At 58.6% G+C, this 13,169-nt stretch overlaps 4 protein-coding genes across 4 annotated transcripts; 1 reads left to right on the plus strand and 3 right to left on the minus strand.

Moving 5' to 3' along the window:
* Positions 1-112: 112 nt before the first annotated feature.
* Positions 113-1,573, minus strand: PLICBS_009208 (chitinase 1; the record flags this gene model as incomplete). The annotated part of the gene is made up of 4 exons (XM_018323727.1): positions 113-1,092; positions 1,161-1,210; positions 1,267-1,365; positions 1,431-1,573. The coding sequence occupies 4 exons, from the start codon at positions 1,571-1,573 to the stop codon at positions 113-115; spliced, it is 1,272 nt and encodes a 423-aa protein (XP_018176906.1).
* Positions 1,574-3,659: 2,086 nt separating this feature from the next.
* Positions 3,660-5,001, plus strand: PLICBS_009209 (Rab geranylgeranyltransferase; the record flags this gene model as incomplete). Its single annotated transcript, XM_018323729.2, has 4 exons — positions 3,660-3,668; positions 3,737-3,844; positions 3,906-4,563; positions 4,616-5,001. The coding sequence occupies 4 exons, from the start codon at positions 3,660-3,662 to the stop codon at positions 4,999-5,001; spliced, it is 1,161 nt and encodes a 386-aa protein (XP_018176908.2).
* A 107-nt stretch (positions 5,002-5,108) lies between these two features.
* PLICBS_009210 (uncharacterized protein) lies at positions 5,109-7,002 on the minus strand (the record flags this gene model as incomplete). The annotated part of the gene is made up of 3 exons (XM_065601586.1): positions 5,109-6,104; positions 6,172-6,591; positions 6,652-7,002. The coding sequence occupies 3 exons, from the start codon at positions 7,000-7,002 to the stop codon at positions 5,109-5,111; spliced, it is 1,767 nt and encodes a 588-aa protein (XP_065457658.1).
* A 1,113-nt stretch (positions 7,003-8,115) lies between these two features.
* Positions 8,116-12,313, minus strand: PLICBS_009211 (uncharacterized protein; the record flags this gene model as incomplete). Its single annotated transcript, XM_065601587.1, has 2 exons — positions 8,116-11,975; positions 12,043-12,313. 2 exons carry the CDS (start codon positions 12,311-12,313, stop codon positions 8,116-8,118), a joined length of 4,131 nt encoding a protein of 1,376 aa, XP_065457659.1.
* Positions 12,314-13,169: the final 856 nt, after the last annotated feature.

Below are 13,169 nucleotides of genomic sequence, written 5' to 3' on the forward strand. Positions count from 1 at the left end.
CCAGGCAGTCAAGAGTCATCACCCAGCAACATATTGCCAGACCCGAACTTGAGCAAGGCAAACGGCAACTGCCGTTTGCCTTTTGTTCGCGTTCTGCTCACTACGCGCCACCTTACATGCCCTTCTTCATGTTGTCGTACTGCGACTCAGGGTAGCTGAGCCAGTTCTCCGTCGAATCGAGGCCGCCAAGGGCGTTGATGCTGGTGGCGATCAGCGAGCTGCCGTCCTTGCGGTCACCCGACGCCTCCCAGAACATGCTGCCTCCCATGCCCTTGTCCTTGAGGTACGAGACCTTCTCCTTGATCATATCGGGAGTGTCAAACGAGATGAGCTCGCGGCTGCCCGAGTCGTAGCTATAGGAGGCCTTGGCGACGCTGTCGTACTGCATAGTGGCGCCCGCCTTGGGAAGCACCTTATAGTCCCAGATGCCGTTCTCGAAGCTTCCAGCACCGACGCCGCTGTAGGACGCGCCGAGCCCAGTAGTCGACTCGAATGACCGGCCGTAGAGGGGCATGCCGAGAACCATCTTGCTCGCGGGGACACCGCCCCCAATGTAGGCGTTGACAGCTTGATCCGTGTTGAATTTAGTGGCGACCGAGTTCTGCGGGTTGGCGTAAATGTTTGCCGCATGGCCGGTAGTGTTGTCCCAAGAGCCGGCATAATCATATGCCATGAGGTTGACGTGGTCGACCAGATTGCCAATGTCCTTGAAGTAGAGCTTTTCGTAGTTCTTGGGCCCGGCGGGGGCGGCAATGGAGAGCTCAAAGTGGTGGCCATTGGCCGCCCGAGCGGCGTAGGAATCGAGTTCGTTGCGCACGGCTTGGAGCAGCGCGACCATGTTGCGAGCCTCGTTGTCGTTGGCCGGGTACTCCCAATCAATGTCAATGCCGTCAAAGCCCCAATCCTTGACGAAGTTGACTGCAGTCCGGGCAAAGTTGGAACGTGACGAGTCCGAGGAGGAGGCAGACGGGAAGTTGGTAGACCAGGTCCAGCCGCCGATGGAAAGCATCACCTTCAAGTGCCGGTTCGCCTTCTTCAGGAGATAAAGCTGCTTGACGCAGCCGTAGACATTCTTGCCTTGGTCATTCCAAGCTAGGAGACGAATTATCGTTAGAGCTTGAATCTTGCAGAAAAGGGGGGAAGGGGCTGCTGTGGCTTACAGTCTCCTGGGTAGTGCTTCTCGAGGTCGGCATAAGTATCACCAGAGACGCTGGAGAGGTGGTAAGTTTAAGTCAACCACACTTGGAATCGACGTGTGGTACGTACACGGTGCCGTCGGCTTGGACATTCATGAATGAATAGAGAACATGCGAGATCTGAGATGCAGGAAGGTCCGCGGGCTGGTAGCCACGGCCATAAATGCCCCTACCCAGTGGTCAGCACCATCCATTGTCATCGCAGTCGTTCTCTCGATGTACGCGTGGGCATACCAGTTAGTGAAGTAGACAGCGTTGACATAGCCGCTAGCTCGCTTTTCGACAGCCGAGTCGGAGGGAGCCACTGGCGTGGCGAGGCCTAGTGTGGTCTGGAGGGAGACCAGCACTGCCAGTGTTTTGGCAAGAGTAGAAAGCATCGTTACCACGGATATTCGACTTGTGTCAGGAGATCAGGCGGGAGGCGTTGCCTGTCTTTTGCTTCGAGCACCGGGCCCAAGAAGTAGGAGCAAGGACTGTGACGAGGGATGATGGCACTTTCTAGGCTACAATGTGGCAGAATTGAGATTCTTATACTTGCGCTGCGAGCCACGGCCGGCCGGGTTGACTTTGAGGCTGGAGGCTGTTGGGGTTTGTCTTTCCGCCGCCTTGTTTACTTGCTCAGTACAGTACTGTACAGTAATGTACAGTAGCTCCAAACACATAGGGAGCCATATCATTGACGGGCCGAGGGGAACCCAATCACGCGAATAAGGGCCATGGGCACGGTATTGGTTAGCGGAAACTGCCGGATCCAAAACGGCGGCCGTGCCCGGGCCGATAGGGCATCGCCTTGGGCGAAAGAGAGCTGTCGGGGATGGGGCTTATCTCGGACATGATCATGCCGTTGGACGTCTGCGTCCATCCACGTGCTTGGGACGCGTTTGGAGCATGCAAGGCATACTTGTGCCATTTCGTTGCACGCCTCAGATTGCACATTGTAGGAGGACGGAAGCGCAAGACGCGTGCTGCGCGCCAAGACGGTAGACGGTAGACAGCAGCCAGCGCACATGTGGACTGCTCAATAGGGGGACTTATCCCACCAATCCTCCAAGAAGAGCTGCACCAGAAGTGGGGGATTGCGGCTGCCGATGACAGCCCCCAAGGTCCGGTCACGCAGGACAACGGATTCGCGTCCGTGTCAGATCAACATGCGGTCGGTGTATCTTGGGTACGATACACTGTCCAGTACCGTAGTAGATGACCACTCGGCGTCCACGTCCCGCGCCAATTCACAAAGCCCAGCCGTGCATGCAGAACCTACAGTATTGTACCAGTTGACGCAACGGTGGCACGGCGGGCTAAAGCGCGCGGCCGCACGTGTGTGCCTGGGGAACTGGACACGAGGGAAGGCTTCTACGCTGACACAGCCGTGTGACGCCATCCCGTGGCCGTGCCCACGTCGTCGGCGACAATAGGGCAACCATCCAGGGGAGGTGTCCAATGGCCGAGAGACAACAGGCACCGAACGGGAAGGTGTGCGAAAGTGGCCTCAAGGTGTCCTTGTTGTGTTGTGGCTCAAGGATCAGACGCGGCGCACGAAGCACAGAGTCCACAGCACAGGCGATGCTCGTGCGGGCATATTTCGGCACCGAGACGGTTCACAATCGATCCGTGGCTGCAGTCGGTTGTCTTCCCCGAGGTGGACATCCGATGACGTCTGAAAATGCCCAAGAAGATGATGTGGCTTCGCAGAAGGGAGTCGCCGGCTCGTCGGACCCGATAGTGCACCCTGCGCTTGGATGGAACTAGCCCTCGAAGCCGTTCGCCGCAACTGATACAACATGATGGATGCAACAGAAGCAAGCTACGCGCGACGGCTGAGCCAACGATACTCCATCAGGGTCCAACGCCACGGTGCCTTGCGGACCTCAGTGTCTCCTCCGGGTTCGTGCGAGACTGATCGCTTCGGACAGCATGGAACGATGTCGGCGGCAGCGACCAGTGAGTGACACAACACACGGCGCAACCTCGCTAAAGCCCTGACGCCATGGCCGTGAGGCAGCTCGCTTGCGCGGCAGGGCAAAAGGCCGGCTTCCAGGGTCTTGGACGGCTCATCAGACATGCCGCTGGCAACTGTCGGCTGCTAGTCGGCTGAGGGGTTACGCAGGAGTCGGCGCGTCGTGAGCCTTGTAGACGGCAACGGGGACCCGTTGCTCAGTTGGCCGACCGATCGGGCAATGCAAGGTGAAGCCTCGAACGCCAGAAACTGGTCCACGCACCATTCGGCGGAGGACTGCTGAAGTGTTGCCGTCTTGCGCGGCCTCGTGGACGGCGACGTCGCCGAGGTAGGTCCGATTAGATAAGCGCCCTGGACCGTCGTCGTTGGCTGCCCCCCCCCCCCCCCCCCCCCCTCCGCCCCCCGCCAGCACGAACTGCCGTCTGGAAACTCACCTGCTTCGAAGTCCAGACGCACCAGGCCTGGTTTGACCCCGCCAACTGATTCACTTGCCGCCCGACATCGAAATGACCAGTGTATGTGCTCGCTCTAGAGGGTGTAGATCAACGGTGCCGCATCGGCCTGACTAACGCATCGGAACCAGCACGGGGTTGCTCGGACTGCTTTCCGCCCTCGAACCCAGGAGCAGCTCCAGCAGGACCTGCTCAAGATCTCCAAGTATCGGAATCTGGAGGACGGACTTCGACAGCGGGTAAGCCCCACAGGCTCCGTGCTGTCTGTTCCAGCGCCGCTAATCAAGAGTTTGTGTCAAGGTCAAGGATGGCTTGTTCGACCGTGAGACATTTCAACTCACCTCGCAGCTTCTCCGGCTGAATCCAGAATACTATACTGTGTGGAATGCCCGAAGGCGCTGCATGAACCTCACCATACTTTCACAATCCGCATCATCGTCGACACCATCGCTCACACAGGCGTCCGCTTCTCTTGCTACCCGTACGCAGCCATCACAGACCCCGTCGCCGGACGGCCCCGCTGAAGCCACGATGAGTCCGGATAGCCACTCCATCAGGGCCGAGCTTTTATTCACGGTCCCCTTGCTAATAGAGTTCCCCAAATGCTACTGGATCTGGAAGTACAGACTGTGGGTTCTTAGCCAGGCCATTGACAGACTGCCTGTCGACGCTGCGCGGGCAATTTGGGAAGACGAACTGGGGCTCGTCGCCAAGATGCTTGACAAGGACAGGAGAAACTTCCACGCCTGGGGCTACCGGCGCCACGTCGTTGCGCAACTTGAGAGCCTGATACCAGCAGGCCACTCCATGGTTGAGTCCGAGTTTGAGTACACCACCAAGATGATATCCAAGGACCTGTCAAATTTCTCTGCCTGGCATAACCGCAGCCAGTTGATACCTCGCTTGCTCAAGGAACGTGAGGCGGATGATGAAGCCCGAGAAGCCTTTTTAGAGACTGGTAAGTCGCTCTGTCGAATGTAGCGCCTTTGCCCCTCTGACCCGAACCAAAGAGCTCGAACTTGTAAATGAAGGGCTCAACGTTGGTCCCGAGGACCAGTCTCTCTGGTACTACCATGGCTATCTCGTGTCGAACATGGCTGAGGCCAGTGGCATGGCGGCTATCACTCCCCATCTTTCCCTGGCTGATCGCAGGTCTCATTTGATCTCACAGATTGGCAACGTCCGCGATCTCCTAGAAGATTACAGCGACATGAAAACAATATACGAGGCACTGGTCGAATACACCGTCCTCGTTGGCCGCCTGGAAAATCGACAATTGCTTGGGGAGGAAAGGGTTGACGTGCAAGTGTGCCTCGAGAAGTTGAGGCTTTTGGATCCGAAGCGCAACGGCAGGTGGGGTGACCTCGAGAGACAGCTCGGCCTTAACGACGGCTAGGCTACACGAAGCCCGTGAAACTAGGTCAACACACCATCGCGTATTGCCACGAAGACAGGTTCAGGAACCAGAATATGCGCAACATCTACATTTCGCTACATACGAACCTACCCTTGACACTTGGACTTTACCAGGCTGGCACTTTGCCCGACAAGACTGTCAAAGTACTCTAGCAACGTCTCCACCGGAATCATGTCCATCAACCCCAGTGAGGGGTTAGAGGACTTGAGGACCTTGCCGCCAAAGAGCACCCGCACGTAATGTTCGCTCTTGCTGGGTGGAACCGTCGTCGGTGTAGGGGCGGAGGTCCCGGTCGCAGTGGGAGTTTGAAGGCAAGAGCATGCTGATGTCACCGCCTTGGAATCGCGACACTGAGACGGCCGAGTGGGAATCGTGGCGGGCCCCGAGGTAGAGGTCGGGTGGCCAAGACCGCAAATTGCCGACGCTGTAGCCGGATATCGTATCAAGTGGCGGAGGCAGTTGTCGCGGCTGCAGCCGGAAGCAGCGGGGTTCGGCGTGGGCTGTGGTTGCACAGATTTGCGTTTGTACAGCTCGAAGACCACTTCGGATCCCATGCCGGGCCACACCATCTCGTCAATCTGGAGGACCGCCAGGAGCCGCGAGACAGAACCGTCGTGGGCAATGTTGTGGAAATAGATGACGCCTGTCGACCCGTTCATGAAGGCGCGCAGATGCGTTGCCAGCTCCCCAACCCACACGCCGAGGGATGCCGCGCTCGCCGGGAGAGATGACGGATGGTCGCGGTAAATTTGGCTATATTCCCAGTGGCCTAGGCGGTAGACGGCGTCGGCGAGCTCCTGGTTTACGCAAGTAGAGCTGTTGGCACCGTTGACGAGCTTGCACGGGAGCGGTTTCCCATGGCACTGACGAGCCGAGAGATTGTCATAGTAATGATCAAAGGAGGCGTGGAATCCGCCATCGCCGGATGGGACGCCTGAGATGTCGTCGAGGACGTGGTACAGGTTGACCGAGTCTGCCAGGTGCTTGCTCCAGGCTGGGTTCGCGTCTGACTTGATGCTGTTGAAGGAATTGCTGGCGGTTTTGCAGCTGTACAGGGGTTCTAGGCTGTCGACGCCGTCGGCCTGGGTCCGCGGAAGAGGCGCGTCAGCACAAGACGAAGTCGAAGGACGGCGGTCAGATGTCACGTACCTGAATCATGAGGGGAAAGGCGTCGGTGGCCCCCCACATGCCATTGATGACCATGCCAGCGACCTGACTAGTAATGACGTTGTTGGTGACTCGGTAGCGAACGGCAGACTTGTAATCTCCACTGCGGGCTGGGAGGAAGCGGAGGAGGTCATGGTAGACGCCGTATAGATCGGCGCCGTGCTGCCACGAATCGTCCAGGCCCTCGGCGGTGATCTGGGGGAAGCTGCAGGTGCCAATCCAGCCAGCCGGGACGAAGGGGTTCACAGGGGAGATGTAGCCCTTGCGGAATACCTTGGCAGGGTCAGGCCCGTCGAGAGGGTCGCCGTAGAGGGAGAGGTGGGCATCGTCGCAGTTCCACTGGTACGACTCCACGGGGAAGGCATTAGAGGCGTACGGCGTGCGCTTGTGATGGCGATGAATCTAAACGGACCAGTGAGCAGGACTGCCGAAGCTCAGGCCCACCGGAGATGACGTTCTCACCAGCTCAACATATTGAAGCTCATACTCGGGCGGCGGCCGAACGTACTCGGTGCGCCTCACGTGTGGCATGTTGCACCAGTTGTACGTGCCGTAGCGCTCATCCGGCGTCGAGGACGAGTTGTAGATGAAGCCGTAGACGCCCGAGCCGCCCAGCACCGCCGTGAGGTTGTTGAGGTTCGTCTGCCTGGGCGCGTGCCAGCCAGCGTCGACATCATCGGCGGCTCGCTCGACGGGCAGTTGCACCTGCAGCCGCTGCGGGGCCGCCGCCGCATCCGCAGCAGTCGCGGGGCCAACGTGTGCGAGCAGCGCCGTGGTGGCGACGACGCCCGCGGAGAGGGCAAAGGCCAGCATGCGGGATCGTGGGTGGCCCGGTGAAGGCGTGGCGGTTAGAGGAGGAGGAAGAGCACGGGCAGTGTCCCGTGGGAGAAAAGGAGGAGTAAATGGGAGGGAGGCGGGGAGAAGTGATCTGCCACTTTTAGTACCGCACTGGCACAGACGGAAAGCTGCAACGGTGACGTGCCGCTCACGACGCCCTTCTTATACGGGATACTGGCTACCTTATGTGTCGATGGCGACAGCCTGCGCCGGAGGGTTGGCGTCTACCCACAGCCGCGCTGCAGTCCGACGATGATTCGCAGCCCGCATACAGTCCGATCCCGGCAGCCGCCGCGGGAACCACCAGAAGGCGTGCCCGGAAAATTTCAAGAGAAACGCGAGCGAGGACGGTAAATTACCGAAAACTCCTGCGAAGCTCCCTCCAACCTGTATCCATGTCATATATACGGGAGGGGGGCGGAGACTCCACGGTGTGTAAGTCGGGGGGTTTTTTTTTTGGGCGAGGGGGCCGAAACGGCAGCCCGCCAGCACCATACACCAGATGCGAATGCGCCCACGTGGCCGCAAAGTCGCTAAGCGATGTCCGATACCCCCATGCCGCCTGGAACGATCCTTGGGCGACGAGATGCGTCTTTCCACGACTAAAATGCGTTCGTACCATGATGGCGCTTCGTCGTCAAACCCACAAAAGCTCGGCGTCGCCAGCCGATCCCACGTGGCCCAGAAAATGCGCGGCTGCGAACTCGGCAGTGACCAAGGCGTCAGCAAACATGTTTCCTGTAACAAGACAGCGTGCGTAAACGGGTGAAAGGGCCTGCCCGTTCGGTCACCGTCTTTGCTCGCTGCCTGCATGGTTGTCGCCGTCAACTTTGGCCGGCGATGCTTCCAACTTGGGCGAACGAGATGCTACCAATATCTGGCCTGAGCCGGCAGAAATACCTCACTTATCTGTATACTCACACAGGCTCACTCCAGCCCTTCCCGGGCGTCTGGAAATCTTGTGCCTGGACGAGCATGCAAACCTTGCCAGCCGTCGTGCATATTTGCACCTATATTACAACACAGGGAACCGTTTCTGGATGCATCAACTCGGCCTAGCCTAGCATCCAGTGGGCGTCGTTCGATCATTCATACAACGGCTCGTCCTCGTCCTCTTCCTCGACCCCTGGAGCCTCCCCGTCCGCGGGCACCACCCCTTCTCGCCGCCCTGATAATTGGGGATGGCTCGGGTCGGCCAGACGGGATGTCGTCCTCGTCGCCAGATCCGATTGCAGAGCTGGATGATGACCCATCCCAAGAGTTGTCTTCCGACTCGACATCCGCCAGACGCACAACAGTCTGCGTCACAGGAGGTTGATCGCCATCGCTTTGCCGAGCCCCTCTTGTGGCCTCCGATGCGTGCAGACCACGCGACCGTGCGGCCTTCTTCTCGGCGCCGTCGGGTACCCTGGAAGGACGTTCACCCCCCGACTGACTCGAAACGGCCTCTGACCTCACCCCATTGCCGGGTGACTGTTCCTCTGCCGCATCTCCCGGGGGCGAAATGCCCCTTTTGGTCGCCACATCACCGTCTCCAGTCTTCCGCTTTCCAATTTTAAATTTCTTGCCCTTCAGAGCCATGCGCTCAGCTAGGGACATGAATTGGGGGTTACTTATAGGTGAACTCTCCCTGCGTGACGACGGTGTGGGCGCTGCGGCTCCCGAACGTCTAGGTCGGCCTCGCTGTCTGCCCGTCGTTGCTGTCCCGCGGCGAGGCGTGGACGTGGGCACAGTGGAGGGCGATGGCTGAGAGGCTTCGTTGTCGGGACCTTCGACGGCTTCCAGCTCCGCGCTCGCAGCGGCAATAGTCGTAACGCCAGACCGTCTGCCTCTACGCCGTGGAGGTACTTGCTCGTGTGCAGCTTCCGAGTCCGCTCGGAGCAAACCCTTGCCGGACAAGTGCGCTTCCGTATCGTTGCCCATTGGCAATCCTTCTGAGCCTTTGTCGTCGTTGGGCCTGCGAGTAGCTGCACCGACGCTCATGGTTGAACCTCGTGGCCGTCCTCTTTTTTTCTTCCCAATCTCAGTCTCAACGACGGGCGACGAAAGCCTAATTGTGGCCCTTCCATCGTCACCTGCAGCCTCCGTTACCACAAGCCTCTTTGGCGGCCGGCCGCGCCTCTTAGGTGCCGCTCCTGGTGTCGTCGCTGGAGCTGGGGCTCCGTGGGCCGTGGCCTCTGTCGGTGCGCCGAATATCCCCCGAATGTCATCTGCGGCAGCGTCAATGGCGTTGCTCCGAGAAGAGCCAGCAGGCTTCTCGGGTGCTCGTGGCGATTGCGCTGTCAACGAGCCCTCCTCCGCATCGTCAAGTTCAGCATCCTCGACTTCCACGTATGATGCTAACGGCTTGGCGTGCCGGAGCTCTGGTTCGTTTGCGTCGAAACGTAGGGCTGCCTGCCGTCGTTGGGGAGCATCGTCCGGCCGGGTTGCCGGTGCCTCTGACTGCCGACTAGGGCGTGAGCTGTCGTCTCCTACGGCCTCGCGGTCGTTGCCAGCGGGAGCAGCGGGGCTGTCAAAGAGGGCAGGATCCATGCTCTCCAAGAAATCTGCCTGCTGAGTGAGACGCGGCTTCTTAGAGTGATGGCTTCGCCCAACAATGAAGTCAGGATCCTCGTTTTCCCGCCTCGCCTTTCTCTTTGCCGCCCGAATCGATTTCTTCACAAATTCAGGCACCTCAGAATCTCGCATCTTCATGGCGTCTTCAGACGGTGCCTGATAAGGATCGAACAAGATCTTGTCCGGCGTGTCGTCCTGCTCGTAATAGCCCATTCCGATGCGCTGACGAACGAGCACCGATGGATCCGGGTAGGATGACCTGTCGGCGTCGCCCATGTCAGAGGCCCCTGGCCCTGCAGTAAACTCATCGACGGCAGCTGGCATCCCGTTGATTTGGCTGGAATCCGCGTTCTGAGTATAGCTGCCCAGCATGGGGCCTTCTGTGCCAAACACTTCGCTCTGATCGCCGTAGCCGTTGACACCGGTTGCAGTGGTGGTAGCGACGTTGGCGGAGTCTGCTGCTTCGCTTTCGCCCGGCATTGCCTGTCCAGCCTCGACTTGATGCGTCAAATCTTGCGCCTTCGCACTGTCTGCCTGCTCTCTCAGGCGCTGCATTCTGCGGCTGTCCTTGCTCCTACCCTCTTCTCCGACCGCCTTGAGCCAGGACAGGTTGTGAACTCGAAAATCGACTAGCGCTTCTACGCTCCGGTCATCGGCAATTGGACGAGTGTCGTGGCCTAGAAGGGTGCTCTTTGGAGTATAGGCGTTTGTGTTACCAGACCGGCGGCAGCCGCCACAGCTGCAGATGCCTAGACACTTCGGACACTGCCAGTACTCATCCTCGAGCACCTTCTGTGGCATCATGTCAAACGCTCTGTAGAGCACGCCGTAACAGTAGCCCTCGGTGCATCCAGGGTTGGTGCATTGGTGCACTCTGTAGCTGTAGTCTTTGTGGCAGCACACGTGGCATCGACGCAGTTCACCCTTCTTCTTCTTCCGCTTCGGCTTCTTTCTCGACTTGTCATCGTCGTCCACTTGCTCCGAGTCGCTGGGTGTCTTTTCGCGCTCTGGCTTGGTAATGTCTTTCCAAGGGCGTCGCCTCAATGCCTCTTGGCAGATCTGGGCGACTGATTTCTTGCCAGATTTTTGGCGAGCAATCTCGAAGGGAGGTGGTGAGTTCTGCAGGTCAACGTACCCGTCGCTGATGATCACCATGGCGCGCCAATTCTCATAACTGTCAATCAAGTCGGACCAGGACCACTGTTCGCACCACTGCAGCCCAGAAAGGCACGCACAGGACCGACCCATGGCATAGCACTCCATGCATATATCGTAGGCATCTTCGTCTCCGCTCGCCAGAGTCCGTACACAATGTTTGCAGGTCAGAAACCGGTTGAAGATGTTCGACCTGCAATAGGAACATGTGACGCAAGAATCGAACGGTAGAAATTCGACGTCTTTCTCCTTGGTGGCAAAGACTTCGTCCACGAGAATCTCGGAGAAAAGTGAGAAGAGCTTCTTGAAGTCACTGGCAAGGTGCTTGGCGCGGGGCGAGTTTCTGATAATGTTGTGGCCGATGCCCATGAAGCTCAGCTGAGCCATCTCTGCTTTCTCCTCCATCTCTTGCAATTCTTGAAAGTACTTCTGAAGTGTGAAGTAGATAATGGCCTTGTTCTTGTACTGCTCGTCCCGGCAGACCAGTCTGGCCTTCGGCAGCGCCTCGTGCAGAGCCATGTCCAGGGTTTCGGCGGTCGTACGATTCCAAGCAACCTTCATGGTCCTCGTTCCACGGTTCCAGACCTGATGGGCCGCGAGCGGAGGGATGAGGATGAAGTCTCCGGGCCGTTGCTCGACCACGGCGACATCAAAGGGTGCCTTCTTCCAGGCATTGATCTGGGCGAAATGCTTCTCAATCTCAATGTCGTGTCCGAGCATCGAGAGGAAGTACTCCCGGACGACTTCACGGTCCTTGCTCTCCGTCATGAACCAGATTGAGCTACCAGCTTTCTCACCAGCACCATCTCTCGACGCCTCGACCATGATGTTCTGACCGAGTGAAGCACACATCTCGCGATGAGCCGGAGTGTATGTACCTTCGTGGCCAATGTAGCACATCAGATTCTGGGCGCGCATCTCTTCGGGGAGGCTTGACATGAGATCTCCGGCCGGAGCAGCGGTTGTCTCGCCCCGGAAGAGATCATCCTCCTCGCGCTCGGTTCCGCCCGACGTAGTGACATTCTCGTTGAGGTAGAAGAGGCTGGGCTGGATGGCTTTCTGCAAGGCGTCGTGCCACTCGGGTGGGCAGTCGATGTCTTTGAGATAGAGTCTCTGCCGCCGCTCGTCGCGAAAAGTGTGTGGCGTCCACTGGTTCGTGAGCTGCTTCATGGACCGTAAATAGTGTCCCATCGTCATGGGAATATCGCTGGAGGCAGGGATATCGCGAACATTTTCCTCTGCAGAAAGGAGGGTCAGTTGACGGAGAGGCCAGGCAGCGGCTCGACGAGAGGAACTGGAACGTACGCTTCTTATCGTAGGTCTTCTCGAGCCACTCAGCGCTGAACAGCTGAGTGGGCAGCACAGAATCCCATCCATCAATGACGAGCGGCTTCCCGCCAGCTATAACGTGAATCTGAACGAGCTTTTCGAATTCCTGCTGCCCGAGGTTTCGAATCTGTGTCCGAGATACCCTTTGTACCCATTTGAAATTTGGGGTGCGGTCGACCAAAGCGTGAAGGTCTAAATCCGGCGGTATAGGGTCGAACTTGGCCTGGGGATGAAGCGAGGTCGGCATGGTTGCGAGGCTGCGTGCGGACGCGCACGGGTCTGCAGGCTGTGGTGGGATGCGCCCAAGTCTGGTAGCCTGTTGGTGTCGTCCTGGGCGTGCTGTGCCGTGGGCTCCGTGGGCGTTGCTGGCGGCAAGTGGCGTGTTAGGTGCCAGGCCGTTAGCCAAGGGGTTTATACATGGCACCGCACCAATCGAGCGATGTTGGGGAAGCCCGAGTGTTGTGGCACGGGGCCTTGGGTGGCTTGCTGCTGCGCCGTCGCGAATGCGCCGTAGCCGTAGGCTGGGATGGAGGTTGAGTGTTCAGCGTGGGTGTCCGCCCGCCAACCGCGTCGTGGTACGTACTCGCTGGATTCATGGATGCGTGGGCACGTGATTTCCACTGGCAGCGCGGAACGACGGTGGCCAGCGCGGGCTTGCGTCCTTGCCTCAATCACTTTGCCAAATGCAACCTTTGATTTCGGAGGCCCGCAACATTGCCTCATGCATCGCAGTCGCAAAGAAACCGCATTTACCTGGATAACAGTTATGTTCATCACACTGAGCTGCTGCACCATTTTCGCCTGATCCTGGCTAGTCGGTCTCCGGCTTGAAACGACCCACCGGACATGAAAGGAATTTGGTGCCTAGGGCCCACCGTGTCGGCCACCGGCGCCGGACCCAGAGCGGCAACACCAATTCAAGTCTCTCAGCCCTGGCGCTTTCTTGAGATCCATATCCTGCCAGTTGCCGGCGCCTGAGCCGTGAGAACATGACAGCCTCCAAAGGAATGCGCTGACTTGATTCGAGGCAATCAAACGGGAGTCTATCAGTGAGGACTGATAGCTGCACATTGTGAGTGAGGCGCTGCCCCGTCCATTTCAAG

The sequence above is a fragment of the Purpureocillium lilacinum genome (genome assembly GCF_023168085.1).
Source record: "Purpureocillium lilacinum CBS 284.36 DNA, scaffold_7, whole genome shotgun sequence".
NCBI classification, from domain to species: Eukaryota; Fungi; Ascomycota; class Sordariomycetes; order Hypocreales; family Ophiocordycipitaceae; genus Purpureocillium; species Purpureocillium lilacinum.